Source organism: Toxotes jaculatrix, chromosome 14, assembly GCF_017976425.1.
Source record: "Toxotes jaculatrix isolate fToxJac2 chromosome 14, fToxJac2.pri, whole genome shotgun sequence".
Taxonomy (NCBI): Eukaryota; Metazoa; Chordata; class Actinopteri; family Toxotidae; genus Toxotes; species Toxotes jaculatrix.
Window position 1 is genome coordinate 17,468,764 of NC_054407.1, and position 18,128 is coordinate 17,486,891.

Below are 18,128 nucleotides of genomic sequence, written 5' to 3' on the forward strand. Positions count from 1 at the left end.
TGTGCCAGTCTTCCCTGCTCAGCCTCTTGTTCTCACAGGTTATAATGAAAGGAAAGGCTTTTTTTTTTTTTTGCCTGGATAATTTTCATTGTTCTTTGATGTAGATAAAAGAGGATGCTTTTTATCCTGGCAGCTATTTCAAAGATGTTTATCCTGAGAGGAATGTTGCTGCAGGCATTGCTCAAGTTTTCTTTTTTTCCTTTCTTGTTTTTTTGGTGTGTTTCTCATTCTGGACACTCTCATTGAGACCGAACAAAGAATTCCCAAGGTTCAAACATTCCAAGAGGCTCTCGCCTCCTTTTGGAAATACTGAAGTCAAACAAACTCTGATCCATCCCCGCCCCGATAGGTGACTGAAGCGAATTTCATCTGTGACTTTTAATGCTAGCAAGGTTAGAAAATACAAACACCAATCACAGACAAGGGGCAATAGTCTAAACACGGCTTCGTCTGAGATAGAAACTCAGTTGGTCATAGAAATATGTAGCTTCTCTTCAATATTTATGTCAGAACTTGTGGTGCCCCGATGTTGAATCCCTTGTGGGGCTGCTCTCACATGCACAGGGCTGGTGATGAAATATTTCAGGTATCAGGCATAAATGCACTCTTTTTTTTTTTTTTCGCCTTTACATAATCATACAGTACTGCATTCCATCAGTACTTTTTTCTTTTGTTCTTTTTACTTAATCAGGCAAAGTAATTTAGCCAGGAGACACCTGACAGAGAAGGAAGCCAGAAATATTGTTACAATAATGAATACAATAAAAGCAACATCAACAGAGACATAACCAGAATAGACATTCCTCAAAACAGGAACAAAGCAATACATAATCTATCAGGCAGAAACCAATTCCGTGCATTGCTTGAAGGGTATACAATTACGTTCCTGTCAGAGACCAGTATGGTTCATGTTGAGAACAGTTTGTTCTGGTTGCTCTTCATGATTATAAAACAGACATGATGATGAAAATGACATGGTTAAATCAGAGTGAAAGCCCTGGCAGAATGGAAGTTACACAGGGTGGTTCTTGGCTCAGTGAGTGAGCAGGGGGGGGGGGGGGGGGGCTTCTTTTGGGCTTATGGGAGGACGCGTGGAGAAGCATTCCTGTCATAGTTTTGGGACACCTCTTCAGCATGTATAAAAGGAGATGGGGACTCCAAAAGAGGGAGAGCAAGCCGTCGTCAACTCACTGCCAGGTCTGGTGTTATTATAAACTGACAGAAGATTATTCACTCAGGAAAGATTGCTTCAGCTTCTGAAGATGTGGAAAGTCTTTGTCGTTGTGATCCTCTGTGTTACACTGGTGAGGAAATAATCACTGTTCATTCATAAGTTGCTTGTTTAGTTGTTTTAAGATTATCACTTTTGTTATCAAGCTTTTGATTTTGATTCTGTGTCTCACCTCAGGTGTCAGCCTCGTGCCCAAACGAGTGTCGTTGTCCCCCTGAAGTCCCCACATGTGCAGCAGGAGTCAGTCTCATGCTGGACAGCTGCGCATGCTGTAAAGTTTGTGCTCGGCAGCTCTTTGAAGACTGCAGCAGGACACAGCCATGTGACCACACAAAGGGACTGGAGTGCAACTTTGGAGGTGGATTTGGTTCTGCTAAGGGAATCTGTCGAGGTACAGTGGCTTCTATTCTCTTATCTATGTTTTTTTAAAATTAATTTACTCTTTTCCCAATTTACACTATACTCATTTCAAACCTCAATACTTTCCCTGTTTCTGTAAAACAGCTAAATCAGATGGAAGAACTTGTGAGTACAACAACAAGATTTACCAAAACGGCGAAATCTTCCATCCAAACTGCAAACACCAGTGCACTTGCATGGACGGTGCTGTTGGATGTGTTTCTCTGTGCCCACGTGAGCTGTCGCTGCCGAAACTGGGTTGTGCCAGACCCAGGCGGGTCAAGGTACCGGGACGGTGCTGTGAACAACTCGTCTGCTCCGAGGAAGCAAAGCCAGAGAGTTCTGTGGTGAAGAAGCACAGAAAAAAGGACAGCAAAGACAGAGCATCTGAAGAGGACCTCACTAACAAGAATGAGTTGGCTCCTGTGTGGAGAGGAGAATCACAGTCTTTAGCTGGTGAGTCCTTTCTGGAGACATTGGTTAAAAGTTTAAGAGGTCAGGAATTGAGTGTGAAATTACAAACATAGCGACAAGTGAATGAAATGTCTTGATTTCTCTTACATTTTCATCAAATTGCCAGGTGTACCGGCTAAACTTTTTACATTTTTCTCTGATCAGCTTTCAGAAGTCACCCAGTGAGCCTCGTGTTTGCCAGAGGAGTCACGTGTGTGCCTCACACCACGGCCTGGTCACCTTGCTCTAAATCCTGTGGCACTGGAGAGTCCTCGAGGGTGATCCACAATGGTCAGTGCAAAATGATGAAAGAGACTCGGATCTGTGAAGTTCGCCCATGCAACCAAATGACCTTTGTCAAATTAAAGGTATGTTCCAAACCTTTTTTGTCCTGATTTTTTAGCTTATTTTATAACAATACAGTCAGATTATTTTATTACAGTCAGTCTGTACAGTTAGCATCCTTTGTGGAATAAAACCTTCTCTCTGAATTGTTTTGCAAACACATTTAACACGTGCTTTTGACGGCTTTTTTTTCTAACAGAAAGGTCACAAATGTAACCGCATAGAAATGGCCAGCCGTCCAGTGAAACTGTCCCACGCAGGCTGCCGTAGCCTTAAAAAGTTCCAGCCCAGATACTGCGGGTCTTGCTCAGATGGGCAGTGCTGCAGGCCTCATCGGACTAAGACGATACCTGTGAGCTTCAGGTGCAAAAATGGAGAAACCTTCAGAAGGATGGTGATGATGATCGAGTCTTGCAAGTGTAACCTCAACTGCCCCGGCAGCAAGGAGAAGAAACCTGCCCTCAAAAGAGTTTTAAATAATATACACACACTGAAAATGTAAACTTCCCAATTTAATTGAAAAGAAGATTCATTAAGTGTTGACTGAGAGAAAAACAAATTGCACTGTGAGGTTACAGACACCCAGTAGGATGAATTTAGTGAACTATATTGTTTATGATTTTGCTTCATAACACTGGAGCCTTGTGGTTTGCTTCTTTGCGAAGCTGTTGTTTTACTATGCCAAAATTCGTATTTTTCTAGTTAAACCAAAATTTATTGTTCTCCACTTTTATCTTATTGACATACATATTTAAGCTTCTCTTGACAAGACATGTAGCATGGAAATGACATTAAAAACTATGGCAGCTACTAGATAAGTCATTACTCAATATGTCTCCAGGTTTCTGTTGATTTACTGTACTTATTCATTTTATTTATAAGACTTTTTATTTCATACTTCACTTAATGGATTCTTCACTAATGTATTATTTTAATCATGGAATACTGTACCATGTTCTTTACACCGGCTTGTGTGTAACATGTTGCAATTTTATGATTTACTTTTTCACAAATAAATACAAGAAAATCCAATACAGTTTACCAATTACTTCATTTTAGGGAGAAAAGTAAAAAAGTATAGCTTGGCTTTTGTAATAGTCAGAAAAAAATTCAAATTCTTAGGGGGTCTGTTATTACAATTTCCAGTAGGAAATGAGCTGTACTGTTTCAGCTGCATATGGCTGACCCACTTCTGAGAGGACCTACATGTCACTGAATAGTTTGGGGAATGGCTGTAATGTAAACCTCAGAGTGGTTTTCCTGCTGTTGGACAGATGCTGGGCTCAAGCTGCAGAATGATGCTTTGTGAAAAAAAAAAAAAAGTTACAGAGGAGCAGAGAATAATCTACACTATCCACACAGATTCATTACATGCAAAAGGGAGTACAGTCCTGAATCTGAAATCAGCTGCTCAGATCTGGGTGAATTTCCCTTCAACTGTTATCTTTCAAAAGTCATCCTGATGAACTGTAAGTTGACAATATTTTGCTCATTCTAATTTGAAGTATGACTTATTTTCCAAGTTTTTACAAGGGTTAACCTACTGTATGTGACCTTAAGAAAATAATTTTAATACATACAACCGTGAAGCCTGTTTGTTTTTGATAGTTGGCTCAGCAGAACAGAATAAAAAAAAACAAAAAGACAAATGGGTCATCCAACTCATTTGGGCCTAATGAGCACATAAGCTCAGGGTGTGTCTATCATGCTGCTGCACTGTGATACCAACCAAATTGCCAGAAGTCACATGTAAGCTTATTTTCCAGCAAACAGCAGAGAAAAGCAAATTCCCAGAGTATGATCAGCAGTTACGTAAACGGGCAAGACCAGGAGACTGAAAACAAGAGTGAAGGAAAAACAGGGGTACTGACGCACACACAGATGAAATGGTTCCATCCTCTGACAAGGAACACAATAGAGCTTTGTCTTTGAGAACTTGAGAGGAGCGTTGCTCACCCGGGGGAATACGTCCGCTGCAAAGACACACCAGAGCCTTGCAGTGGTTTGAACGATGGTAGTTTATTACCATAGATACAGCATGACCACAAGTCAAGCAACAGGAGACAACAACAAAAATCCAAATAGAGTACAAGACAAACAGAGTTCGGTTTTTTTTGGTAAACTGTGCTGCAGCAGATACCTGTATCCTCCCGTGCCCCTAAGCCTCAGTAATGTAAAAACCTCCATTACAAAAGCATGAGAGCAAACCAGCATCAGTGGTTTGGAAATATCCCAGCGTTGCATGTATCTCAGTAATTATGTTTGCGAGCCTAAAGGCATAAGCTTCACATCTGACAGCTAAACAATGGATTTTCAGCCTAATTCATCTCAGTCCAGCTGAGAATCACAAAGCAAACACATTCAATTTACATCACACCTTCCTATGATTTCTACAAATTCAAAAACACACACAAACTGGTTTTTAGCATAAGCAGAATAACAGTGAAATTTCCCATCAGATGCATCAGCAGAAGAATTATGATGATTTTAATTGGAGAGCAGTTGGAGCATATTCATGTTTAAATGGAGCACCATGTTAAATGTGGTTTAAACGAGGTAAACTTGGCTGGCTGCATATGCACCAACATAATACTTAGGTTTAAAGCACTAGTTGTATGGGTTAAAAACTGTTGTCATAATTAGCTGTACGCATGGCTTCAAATATGACAACCTGGAACCAGCTGCACAAAGATAGACCTTGTCTTACACTTGCATTGAATTCTGTATGTTTCACAGAACTCATTTAGTAGTGACTGAGGTAAGACTGCTGACCAAATGCACAATATACTGTGGGTAAAAGACTCCACTTGACAGAGGAGAAAAGATGGCTAACAAAACAGTCCCACCTAGTGGCACGTTACTTTTCCCCCAAATGGAAAAAGATGTAGTAGCACCAAGAGTTCACAATCCAAAATTTGCATACACGTGAAAATATTAGGTAACGCGACTCGGGACATGAGATAAAAACAGGTATTGAAACCTTTCACAACAGGAGCCGATTCCCCTGACACCTGAGGGGGAAAAAAGGTAATAGACTGTCAGCTAAATGAAGAAGTAGATATCTAAAGATAGCCCAGAGCTATAAAAAATGAGCTTTTACTTCCTCTAAAAGTGATTTAAATTCTTGCCTCCCTTCCCTTTTTTTAAAAATAGGCCTTATAAATATTACAGTACACAAAAACAAATTAATAAATACAAAATTTAAAACTGAGTTAAGGAGTCCTTAATTATTTTAGAAAATATGATGATCCAAAACTCGAAGTTTGCAGTCCCTCGTCAAACATGGTCTTGTAGGAATTTTTGAGGAAATCAACATAGTTCTGAATGCTCTGTTTGTGGCTCTCTGATTGGTCCAGGCTGAGCTGCAGGTCCTTCAGACGCACCTCAAACTGTCTCTCTGCCTACAGATTTGGATAGAGACAGTGGTTTTCCTCAGACATTACTTAACAGCTGCGCATCTCAGTTTGCATCTTGGATGAACTCAGCACAGTCTGACCATACCTGCTCCATGACACACTTAACTTTATGTTAGAGAAAAGCAGAATACTCACAGTCAGCTTACTCTGACGAAGAAGCCTCAGCTCATTATCCCTTCTGCTCTTCTCTGCTTCCAGCTCAAGGATTTTGGTCTGAAGGGCCTCTTCTCTGGAAAGAGCCTGGTCTTTTACCTTGTTGACCTGGACAAGAGGAAAAGACATACGTCACGTCCTGTGTACAAGATCTTTTTCTGGAAACACCTATAGTATCATAGACTGGGAAGGCACAAAAAAAGGTTTCAGGAACACAGGTTTGATTGTGCTGTATGGGATCAATCAGTGACAGACAGTGGCAGAACAGATGGGCACATAAATATGTTTGCTTAAAGTTTAAAACTGTAAGGTATGTTGTTGTAAAACACTCAGATTGGCATATTTACATTGTTGTAGTTGGTCTTCAAAATCTGCTGATAACAATTAAAAAGGTTGATTTGCACCTGTCCTTGTTGACAATGCTTAAAAAATATTTGCATTGAAGGTACCTGGTCAGCTGATGGCCTTTTGCAGCAATATGGTAGCCATAAGTGGCAATGACTAATAGTCAGTTTTTACTCAGACATTACTGGACTGTCTTTGAGCTGTACCTGTTGTTTAACATCTGCTAAAGCTGCCTCCAGCTGCCGGCTGAGGGCATGGCACTCTGACGAGCGCTGATCCAGCTGCCGGTTGCTGTAGCTCAGAGCTTCCTCCTGAGCGGCGAGGCTCCGTACGAGCTCCAGGTTCTCCTGCTGCAGTTCGTCCATCTGCCTATAAACGCGCACAAACAATGGAATACACACATTAAAAAAAGATAAGGCTTAAACAATTTCTATGTTTAAATCTGCGGAACAGAAACATCTGACAACTTGAAAACAGACGTGAGCGGATGTCTTACTTTTGAAGAGAATTCACTTTCTCCAGTAGTTGCAAATTGGCCTCATGAATGGACTCTTTCATCTCCACAGATGATTTCAGCAGTTGTGTCTGACTCTCCATCTGTAAATGCAAAATGTGACACTCAGAATTGCTATTTTTATATCACGCGCATTGGTTACAAGTGAATGGAACAAACAGGGGGATTTCACATCACATGCAAAAACTGGATAAAATAACGGCCCATTTGACACGATTTGCCACAATCTTGCAAGCGCTAAATGGGCAGTTTTCAAAATACCAGTTCAACACTGCTGATGTGGGTGACTGAAAAGGACACACAGCACAAAACACTCACTAATTGGTACGCAGCAACAGATGGTTATAATCTAAATGTAATCAACCACTGTAATCACAGATGATTATTTTTTTAATTACAGACATCAAACTCAAAGCAGGACCAGAGAACAACATGCACCAGTAGACACATGGGGTCGTACGTCTGCCTAGTGGTCACATGTAGGAAAATGACTGAATTTTACATTCTCTGTCCGCCACATCTCACGCTGCACACCTTAACCTGCAGTTGCCTAATGGACTCTGACTTTTCTGAGCACTTCCTCTCTGAGCGTCGCAGGTTCTCCTGGCACTCGAAGAGACTCTGCTCAGCTGCGCTCAGTAACTCAGGGTAAGCCTTCAGTTCCTCCACGCGCGCCTGCAGCTGCTGCCTCACCTGGGCTCCAGAAGGGGGGATGGCAGAAGGAGTGAAGTGTTGGGAACAGACAAAATATTAGCCTAAAAACTAATCACGCCTCTCACAGTAAACCCTGACGGCTCAGAGATGCATATAATCCTTTAAGCGTGCAAAATATATCAAGTTTCCTCCTCAGACTGAGCTTTGGTGGTTGTTAGTGTTCCAAGTGTTTTGTTTTCCAGAATTACTGAAGGAAGTTTCTTAAGTTGTTCAAACACATGCAGGTCGAGGTGCAACAAATGTTATGCAGCTGAAAAAGAACTAGAAAACTGAACAGCACACTGACTGGTCATTCTGCAGCAGGAGCAACAGAGCTGCAGAGGCGCACATACTGGAAAAAGTGCAACAGTACTGTTAGAATTTGTTAGAAAAGAAAAAGAAATCAGCCACCTAAAATGTTATGTATTGTTAAATGTACAAGCTGGCAGACATCAAGATTTTTGCACATTAAACCAGTTCAAAACTTTCATAGAAAATAGGAAAAAACTTTATATGGAGAGGGAGGGGTTACCTTCTCAACTTCTGTATCTTTCCCATCACATGCCTTCTCTGTCTCTCGTAAAATCTTTGCATATTTTATCCTCAGATCATCTATCTCAGCTTGAAGTTCTGCAACCTAAAAAAAAAAAAAAACCAGAACAGTATAATCAAACCCGCTGTGTCCTTCTATAGGGAAGCTGGAAGCTGCAAACTTTATTAACTTTACTAAATTTATATGGCAATCATAAAAGACTCACAGTGGACTCACTCACTCACTCACTATGATTATTCTCCTCTTTGTAAACCACTTTTCAAAACAATGTTTTCTAGAAGAAATACTTAAAACATCAAGGATCAAGTAAAGAGTGAAAATAGAAATCAGTATTAAGAAAACACAAAAAATAAATAATTCATGGCATAAGAAGAGAGAATAAAAAGATTAGTTCTCTGTGAAAACAGCACAATGGTTTATCATAAAATTTAGTATTTTGCTTTGTGTTCTTGACCAGATGTCCAATGCTTTCATCTGCTAAGTGTCAATTCAGAAATTGCATCTGGATAGCACCTAAAAAAACATGTTCTTTTAAGGCACAATTTGCGGCCAATACTACGCATAAGGTTAATTATCTTTCTATCAATATTTATTATGTGTATGGATGGATCAAATATGGTACAAAAAATGTATGCTAAGTTGCAGAGATTATTTTTATGAACCCACCTGATTTTTATACTGTTCGGCCTGATGCTTCCTCTCCTGAGACACGACCTTCTCCTCTACCAGTGCAGACTCACAATCAGCCAGCTGCTGGTCCAACTCTGCCACAGATGCCTGAGATCACACAAACACAAAATCAATGTGGGAACAGAAACAAAAGTCAGCAAACCAGAGACAGACTACTTTTCCATGATTGAATATGATGGTGGTGAAACATGTGGATCCAGCAAGAATTAACAACATTAAAGAGTTGTTTGTGTGTCATCTGGCCCTTGACCTTTAACCTCACACCAAATGGCTGTATGAATATTGTGGACAACATACTAATGCACTGTTTATATATATGCCTTTTTCCTCATGTGCAAGCTGTTTGGCAACTTGTACCTTGAGTGCTGCATTATTGACGTTGAGGTCTCCATTTTCAGCGCTGAGTTGTTCAACACGTTGCATCAGAGTTTCACTGGCCACGGTTAGCTCCTGCTTCTCCTCCTGCAGCCTCGCAGTCAAGTCTGCGATTTGACTTTGATGGAGATGCACATTTAACATTCATCAGTGAAAACTGCTGGCTGACACGTGTGTTATCGATTTCCACAGCATACTAAAAGTGGTAGTGAGTGTTAACAGAGAAAAGGCCAACCTTTTCAGTAACTCTATATGAGCAACAAGCTTGTCTTTTTCATCTGTCATCTGCTCCTTTTGCTGTCTCCTGGAGTCCCGTTCTAAACGGGCATTGACTATCTGAGCATCCTTTCGTCCCACCGAGAGAAAGAAACACAAAGCCAGATACTTTAAAATTACCGTTAATATAAAAGAGAATTTAAAAAAAAAACTAAAATAAGAGATATATTTACTTCATACCTTTTCCCTCAACTGTGCATAGCATTTCTCAATGGCGGCTTCGAATCTCTCAGCTCTCAGTTTCTGTGCTCGAGTGGCTTTCTTGAGAGATTCTTTGTCCTGGGCTGCCTTCTCAGTCAAAGAGGTGATGGAGCCTTTCAGATCATCAATCTCCATCTTCTGCTCAGTCAGGGTTCTTTCCAGAGTCTGGAAGACACCATAAATCCACAAGAGTATGTTTGTAATATTACACATTTTCTTTAAAGCTGTCTGTTTGTAGAAACGCTGGCTGATAAAGCACTCAGGTGTTTATACCCGTAGGTGTGCAGTCAGGCGATTGTTTTCAGCTTCCTTGTTGCGCAGTTGCCCCTGCAGATGAGCGCGAGTTGCCTCCACAGACTTGGTCATGTGAACTGCAGTCTTTATGTTCTCCTGTGAAGGCCAACATGGACAGGTGCTATCCAATGCAATGATTGATTGCAATGATTTGTTAGTGTGCAAGAACATCTGCATCATCCATATTCCTCCGTACTTACCTGCTCTTCTCTCCGCAGATCCATCAGCTCCTCAACTCTTCTTTCTGTCTCACTCAAATCTCTTTTTAAATGCTTGAGGAGAAAAAAGGACAACCATCACTACATGATTAGGAAATAGAATTTGCTTTTTTTTTTGCTAATGCACTAAAAATCTATGTCTGAAATATCACATCAATTTTGTACCACTGTGGCTGTACTGGTAACTCAGACCTTAGCATTAATTTGACCAGCTCTTACCAACTCAACCATCCATACCACTACACAGTATAAGCTATTAACCTGACATAAGTAGATTAACCTTTTTCACAGACTAAATCTTCAAGGAGGCTGCCACAACTTAAGTACAAAGCTTAATTTGCTTACATTAAAAAAAAGAAAGGTACTTCCTTTGAAGCATTGGTTAAATGTAACAAAACACTCACCTCATTTTCACTTTCAGCCTGTGAGATCTTCTTCAGTAAGATGTCAATCTGATGGTTGGCATCAATTCTTTCAGCCTGTATAAAGTGACATGAGTTATTTAGGATAAGTACAAGGAAAATGAAAAAAACATTTTACACACGTTTCATTTGCTGTTATTAACTTAAAGTAGCCAAAGTACTACTGTGCACCATTAATCTCGACCCATGGCTCACTATCCTGAGAAATATTTAATGTAGAGGGTATTATAACCAACCTCGGCTTCCTGGAGCTGTTTCAGTTTCTGTCGAACAGACTTATTTATTCGCCTAAAGTCCTCCAACTTCTCCAGCAACAGCCCTCTCTGCCTTGCAATTCGGCGCTTATCTATGGAAGATCGTCTGGAATCCTTAAATGACAGCAAAACAGAAAAATAAGTTACATTACTGAGTCATGAATATTAAAGCTTTGTTTGATGTAGGTAAACTATTCTGGTTTCCCACACGAAAGGCCCATGTTTGAACCCATTTGATATGTGCAAAGCTGCAACAACCGTACAGCAAATTCGTCTTCCATTGCATCTTTAAAAGACACAAGTTGTATGGCTGCAGAGTTGGCAGCCGCTTCTGCATCAATCAGTGTTTTCAGGAAAGGGCTCTTTCCCCTGGCAAAGTCTCCATGGCTACAAGAAAAACAAAAGATAAGAAAATGATTTAAATCACTTAGGCTGTGGCTGCTGGTGAGTGGATGTTTAGCCCCACAGATTAGGCTGCTATGTTCAAACGTCCATACATCATAGCACCTCACCAACTGATGTCGGCCTCTGAGGTTCTTGTCTGGAGACTGCTGCGTGCCCTGCTCCTTCTGCCCAGCTCATGAGAGCTATCTAGATCACCACAACTCAGAGTGACATCGTCCCTGGTAGAGCTGAAACCAAGGGGGGGACTCTGGAGATCATCCTCTGGAGACATACCTCTTACTACAGACACAATGACATACAGAATAAATTCGTTTTAACACGGTGAGGAGGGCAGGAAGTTAGTTTCCACTAAGTGACTTTTAAAATTAGCTTCGTTACCCTATATAACCCAGTTTGCGGTTTATTATGACGGACAGTTAGACTTGTTGTCAAGCAAGCTACCTAAGCTTCCTCCATAGCGACAGACGGCACTAGGTTAAGTGGCTGCTAAGCTGTACGCTACAATAAAGACAGCAAACATTCTACCATGCGAATCCACTAACATCTTCATTGTGCTTATTGTAACTAAAAACCTGTAATCCCTCACAAATCAATGCCACTGAAAATGTAAATATTACTTACTTACGCTTTCGCCTTGTGTCGGTTATGAACAACGCTGGCCCAAAACTGAAGAGCCCCCTCTTAAACGGTCTAACCGGATTGGTTAGCACTGAGGCAACGTCATGACACTGACTTGCTTTCTCACTGCTGATTTGTTTCCCACGGCCAAGTAGGCGGGACTAAATTTGATTTAAGTTAAGAACAGCCAATGAACAAAAGAAAACAAAGAGCCTGGCTGAAACCATAGAAACGAATAGGAAGTTTACCGCTACTATAGCTCAGGCAGAGCGTCCTCGACCAGCATCAAGTTTGAAAGATTAACATTTTGAACATTTCATTGTGTGAAACACCAAAAATACAATATCGGTTTTTTTCAGACACATACTCTAAAGCTAAAACTGACCGAGTGTGATTTAACTTGTTTTGGTGGCATAATTTCGCAGTTCCAGGGCCTCTTCAGTCAGTTAGCTGGACAGCTAATGTTCGGTTTCTGTTGAGTAAAAATGTTCAAAGCAAAATTACTCTTTATTGGTCCCAGTGAGGTAAGTAAATGACTTTTTATCTCTGCAGTGTTGTCTGTTTCTACTGTCATATGTACGGAACTAGAAGATAATGTTAACGCCGAACGCGTAAGACAGTTTTTATGTGTTGAGCACATATAACTTTAGCTAATAGCCCCGACCATGCTCTGCAGCCTCACAGACCGATGTTTTGGTGTAATAAAAACACAAATAACATGGCGGGCCCATGGAAAGCGGTGCCACCCAGAGTGGGGCTCAAACCCACGACCCCGAGAGAGAGACTCGTGCTCTACCATCTGAGCCAACCCGGCAGCCTCTGACAGTAGTGACTTAAGTAGAAGTAGTAATGTACCTTTTTCACAGCCCACATTTTAATTGGTCATTGCATTAAAAGTCCAAGCCAAACTTAAAACATCAGTCAAGCCTGTGTTTCCTTTAGGTATTCCATTAAGCCATACTAGATACACAATGACCCCTAACTGCAATGAAGCCTTTATTAACTTCATTAATTACACCTGTGTGTGTCCTTCTGCTTTACCGTTCAAATGGGGTCAAAGTTTTCTCTTGCTGTAACTGGTCTGTCTGTCTTTCAGAGTGGGAAAACGGTTCTTGCAAATTTTCTCTCAGACACAACAGAAAATGTTGGAGGTGAATACAGACCTACTCAGGGAGTCAGGTACAAACTGTGTGTCAGCTTTACTGCTTTACACCTGTTTCAGACACTTTAACCCAACTTTATAAATCAGTGAAATGATGGCATTAACATCATCTAATTGAATGCTTGGAGGGGACATTTAAAATTTAAAGTAAAAGTAATCTAATATTATTAGATTATTAGCCCTAACCTGCCTTGAAACACTGTACAATATCAAAATATCTTGAGAGGTACGACTTACTCATGTTATACAAAACACATGCAATTGTTTTCATTTGTTTCAAGGATACTGGAATTTGAATCACAACTCGAAGGCAGTGGTGACAACAAAACATGTGAGGTCGAACTGTGGGACTGTTCAGGAGATTTCAAGTAAGTTATAAATGTCATTACCACATTTTCAGTTAACAAAGGCCTAGATTTTACCCTGTCCCATCTTGTGATTTTTAAGAAAAACCTTTTTACTTCCCATAATTGTTTTTGTTTTTCTTCATTCTCTTGATCCAGATTTGAATCATGCTGGCCTACACTCATGAAGGACTCCAGTGGTGTGGTGATTATTTTTAATCCGGATGTTCCAAGTCACCTCAAAGAAATAGAGAGATGGTATTCGATGTTCATCTCCTCTCAGGGTTTGCAAGACAATCAGTGCTTACTCATGGCTCACCACAAGCCTGGCAGCGGAGTAGAAGACGGACGCTTGACTTTAGGTAATTCCACTGCAGGCCCCCCACTGCTGTTGTATGATTTTATTTTACCATTTCTCAGCTAACATGTTCACTCCTTTTGATGCAGCCTCACATTTGAGCAGACTGCCACTTATTCACTCCAACCTGGAGGAAGAACCAGAAGATGTGAGGCAAGCTTTCTGCAGATACTTGGGAAATGTTGTGAATACAATGTCAGAGAGTCGGGAGCGAGAGGAGATGTCAATCATTACATAGCACCGGAACCTATAAAATATGCAACTTAATGAAGGGAAATCTTGTTCACATTGGTAATCTCTATTTAAGTAACATTCATGAACACTTCTCATTTTAAAGTTATTAATTATACATCTTTACTGTCATTCAGGTGTATATAAATCTCTCAAAACCCCTTTCAGACTTTAATATTTTCCTACAGTTACATGTTCTTGTTGTTTTTTTTCTTACATGTTAATATTAAAGCTTTTGTGAATAAAATATAACCTTTCTCACTCTGGAACTTAATTCTCAAGAGATACAAAGCATAGTTCTTACTATAGACTGCTTTTTATTTCAAAACTTGGTGCAGGTTGTTGAGAATGTGACAATTATAAGTGCAAAGGCAGGAAAAAAAAGTCCAATATTTAGACGTCGTATCCAATAATGCCTCCTTTGCCAATGCACTCTCCGATGTAGAACCACATCAGTACCTCTGTGGTCACGAGCCCATTCCTTAAGGCGTCCTACAAAATAAACACTTTCAGTCATAAAAAATATTTTTTAAAAAGTATTGAGAAGAAGAGTTGTGATGACATGACAATATAACATAAAAGATTAACTGTAAAGAATAAAAAGCAGTCCCTTTACATGCAGACAATTTCACGCTACCAGTCACAGAACATGCACTATGATTGTATACACACACGCACTAATTATCTCCTCATGTATCCAGGTCAGTTTAAGGTATTTTATTGTTGTGTATGAATTTTGTATAGTTCTTAACTTTTGCTGCCACACATCTTTGCACAAATAACCTGTTTCATCTCCTTGGTGTGTTTTCCACTCATTTTCCATTGAACTAACTAATTTTAGCTCAATGTAAATAAACTCAGTACAACTGGTGTACACACTGAGGACTGGACATCTGAGCCAAGGGACCAACCATGCACTGTATCTGGCATGCACTATGTCAGTATAATGACTGCCTCCTGGAAAGTAACTTTCTGTTTATATACAGTGTGCAGCAACCAAAATTAAGACCTTATGATGCTTCTTTATATTTGAGTAATGATTTCAAGGCTGTAGCAGTTGTTTTGTGGAATCAGTGGAGAGGCTGGGACCAGTCAGTGTTTGGCACTTTTGCTTGATATGAGTTCAGCTACTAATTAGTATTCAGAATTGTTTATTAATTTTCCTGTAGCCCAAGTGAATGATTAATTGGCTAATCCTGCTAGCTGTAAATGACTTAAGATCATTTTCTGGGCCTTAACACCTCCACATTTCAACAGGTGAGAACACGTTATAAATTACACCTGCTCCTAATTTAAACAGTGCGCATTTTGTAGAATTAAGCCACTAACAAGGTTCATTCACCTGTTGTTGGCTTAGCAACACAGGGTTCAAACACTGGTCAATGAAAGTCAAGCAGTTGTCAAACTGGTGAGGACTCACCTTTACTGTGGTTTGTCCCAGGCGTCCTGATTGGTAGCTCTTGATGAGGCCTGAAGCTGCCTCTATAGCTTTGGGGATCTCAGCCGGAGACGGCGGGATGAGCTCCACCCGGGCATAGTGCCAGAAGGTCGCAAGTCGGGGTTTGGAGTATGTGACAGCGGCTGCGGGTGATACAAACACAAAACCGTCTCAGGAAATACGTTCGCTAATAAGCAGAACAGCCACACGCCAACCGAGGTATTTCCACAACAACAACAACCTAAAGGAAAGACTTTACAGAAAACCTGTTGCAGCGGTCAATTCGTGCATTTACACCTGTGGTTATCTTAACAGAGGTCAGACTGAAGCTGTGCAGCAGCTAACAAGCTGTAACAATGTGACCTAGCTGGTGTTGAAAGGTTTTGCTCCACTACCTCAGTCTGTAATTGGCCCAAAGAAGGAAAATAAAACATACCGCCGATTAAAGTAGGTACTTTTGCAACGAGTTTCTGTACTGCCTGCGCCATTGTAACGACTGGCCAGAACACCAGAAAAAAAAAAAAAAAACAGGAAAGAAGAAGAAAAGTTCCCAGAGAAAGTTTCCGGGTCGTTGATTTCAAAATACAAGGTATTCAAAAATGCCAGGAAGAGGTTGTATTTTCAAAATAAAAGGACCAGAAAGCTAAGATAGAGTTAAAAATCACGTCGCGTCCATTATTTCATAGAGCAGATTTGCTAAAGAGGCAAAGCAAGGCAGTTTTATTTATACATGCCACAACCACGCCACATTCAAAGTCGCTTAAACCACCTTTCTTCCCCATATTGATGATCGGTTTGAACTTAAATAAGACCCAAGGGGGATGTTGTAGGTTTCAGCAGTGAGGATCACTTCCGCGTTCAAAAAGCTGCAGTTCCTCGGCTGCCGCTGGGGGCTGGCTCCAGAAGTGAGCAATTCTCCATGGACCTCCATGTTAAAATAGCCAACTCTACAGCCTAAAAAAACATATTTACAGCCTGGTACATTGTTTTTGGTCAACCGTTTTTGTGTTATTTAGGCTTAAAATGCTTACATAAATTAGGGCGTGGTTACGTTGAGCGACAGCCCCACAGACAAGCATTGGCAGCTAGCCCTTTGCTAAAGCATCGGCTGGGCTAGGCGGCTACATCCAGAGGCCTCCGGCTAACTCCAGCGGTTGACAGGGGCTGCAGTGTCCGTGTTTGTTTGCCAATGTTCGGATAGGTTTTTGTGACAATATGGCTTGTTTGTAGTGTAGACTGTACTAAGCGACCGTCGAGGGAGTCTGTGTTGCAGTTTTTTCAGTAAGTAAATTTCTCACTATTTTACCTAGATGTTTGCACTAATTAGCATGTATTAGCATATTTTGCCACTGGCTTATGGCTTAATTGCCGATTTATGGTCGCTGCTGATACCGACAGAGGACCGGAGCAGCTAATGTTAGGAACGCTGTTGCGATGTGTTCCGTTTATTTCGGGAATACTAGGCTACAATTTTATTTCGTCTCATTTTTCTCTTTAAAAAGTTCGACATTGCATGGACACAGCAGCTCCGTCAGTAAGCGGCTGCTGTTTGTGTGCTGCTGTAACTGTAAGTGGATAGTGGGAGGAGGCAGCGGTGAAAGCCAGTAAATATTAAATATTAAACGTTTTAATATATTATTATTATCATTAATAATGACAATAATAAGCATAATGTTTTTTTTAACGTTTTACTATATTTTATTAATATGAAATAATAATGATTGTTTCACAGTTAAATAATAGGCTAGAAATAAATTTCCCCCCTCAACTCCACCAAACCCTGCAGCTCCACCTAAAACCTCTCTATCTGAGACAGTCATGTTTAAAACACAGCAGCAACATTATGATCTCTGTTATATGCTGTGTGTCGTGGTGGTAGGGGGTTGAGCTAGTCATCTAATTGAATGCTTGGAGGGGACATTTAAAATTTTAAGTAAAAGTAATCTAATATTATTAGATTATTAGCCCTAACCTGCCTTGAAACACTGTACAATATCAAAATATCTTGAGGGGTACGACTTACACGTTACACAAAACACATGCAATTGTTTTCATTTGTTTCAAGGATCCTGGAATTTGAATCACAACCTGAAGGCAGTGGTGACAACAAAACATGCGAGGATGCACTTTGGGACTGTTCAGGAGATTTCAAGTAAGTTAAATATCTTTAACACATTTTCAGTTAAGGAAAGTTAGATTTTACCTTGTCCCATCTTGTGATTTTTCAGAAAAGCCCTATTACTTTCCATGATTGTTTTCAGTTACCTCCTTCAATTATTTCCTGCTGCACAGGAGACGAAATGCGTGATATTTAAAAACCCAATAAAACAAAGCAAAAGTGCCTTAGAGACACCAACTAATCAAAGGCACAAGATAACAGCAGAGTTTTTACTTTAGGATTAAAAGAGAAGATCAATCAAACTGCATCAGTAAAGTGGCCTAAATAATTGGAAAGGATTTTGATTTTAAAGTTACCAGTGTAGTGTATGTGGTTGGAAATTAAGGCCACAGATAAAGACCCCCTCAGAGTGTTAGTTTGCAGTGTTTCCCTTTAACCATTGTTTCTGATGTACAGAGGAAACCCATTATTGAAGAGCATGTCTCTAAGGTGTATTTTTTTCCAGTACTAGAAAGCTGTAAGGATGTCATTCAGTGACCCAAAGATCTAAAGACGGTCTAACAAAAGGGGTTATTATGATCTGTATTTTGTTGTGTATGTGTGCATTGTGTGAAACTGAGA

The 18,128-nt window shown here is 40.3% G+C and overlaps 4 protein-coding genes across 5 annotated transcripts; 2 read left to right on the plus strand and 2 right to left on the minus strand.

The window, feature by feature from the left end:
* The first annotated feature begins 1,168 nt into the window (after positions 1-1,168).
* LOC121192655 (CCN family member 1-like) lies at positions 1,169-3,442 on the plus strand. The gene is made up of 5 exons (XM_041054423.1): positions 1,169-1,304; positions 1,409-1,622; positions 1,736-2,086; positions 2,249-2,451; positions 2,628-3,442. The coding sequence occupies exons 1-5, from the start codon at positions 1,263-1,265 to the stop codon at positions 2,928-2,930; spliced, it is 1,113 nt and encodes a 370-aa protein (XP_040910357.1). The 5' UTR covers positions 1,169-1,262; the 3' UTR covers positions 2,931-3,442.
* Positions 3,443-4,428: 986 nt separating this feature from the next.
* Positions 4,429-12,104, minus strand: LOC121193401 (outer dense fiber protein 2-like). 2 transcript variants are annotated; one of them, XM_041055660.1, is made up of 16 exons: positions 11,863-12,104; positions 11,345-11,516; positions 11,096-11,219; positions 10,815-10,946; positions 10,561-10,635; positions 10,139-10,210; positions 9,918-10,034; positions 9,624-9,809; positions 9,403-9,512; positions 9,150-9,285; positions 8,769-8,879; positions 8,082-8,186; positions 6,839-6,939; positions 6,549-6,711; positions 5,980-6,105; positions 4,429-5,829 (listed from the first exon to the last, which is right to left on the minus strand). In XM_041055660.1, the coding sequence occupies exons 2-16, from the start codon at positions 11,506-11,508 to the stop codon at positions 5,656-5,658; spliced, it is 1,896 nt and encodes a 631-aa protein (XP_040911594.1). In that variant the 5' UTR covers positions 11,509-11,516; positions 11,863-12,104; the 3' UTR covers positions 4,429-5,655. The 2 variants fall into 2 exon arrangements, with proteins under 2 accessions (XP_040911594.1, XP_040911593.1); XM_041055659.1 differs by having other exon boundaries at positions 11,859-12,104.
* An 11-nt stretch (positions 12,105-12,115) lies between these two features.
* On the plus strand, positions 12,116-13,957 carry ift22 (intraflagellar transport 22 homolog (Chlamydomonas)). Its single transcript, XM_041055661.1, has 5 exons — positions 12,116-12,379; positions 12,952-13,034; positions 13,299-13,385; positions 13,521-13,723; positions 13,809-13,957. Exons 1-5 carry the CDS (start codon positions 12,341-12,343, stop codon positions 13,955-13,957), a joined length of 561 nt encoding a protein of 186 aa, XP_040911595.1. The 5' UTR covers positions 12,116-12,340.
* A 290-nt stretch (positions 13,958-14,247) lies between these two features.
* Positions 14,248-15,963, minus strand: LOC121193403 (ATP synthase subunit g, mitochondrial-like). The gene is made up of 3 exons (XM_041055662.1): positions 15,825-15,963; positions 15,371-15,531; positions 14,248-14,442 (listed from the first exon to the last, which is right to left on the minus strand). Exons 1-3 carry the CDS (start codon positions 15,874-15,876, stop codon positions 14,344-14,346), a joined length of 312 nt encoding a protein of 103 aa, XP_040911596.1. The 5' UTR covers positions 15,877-15,963; the 3' UTR covers positions 14,248-14,343.
* Positions 15,964-18,128: the final 2,165 nt, after the last annotated feature.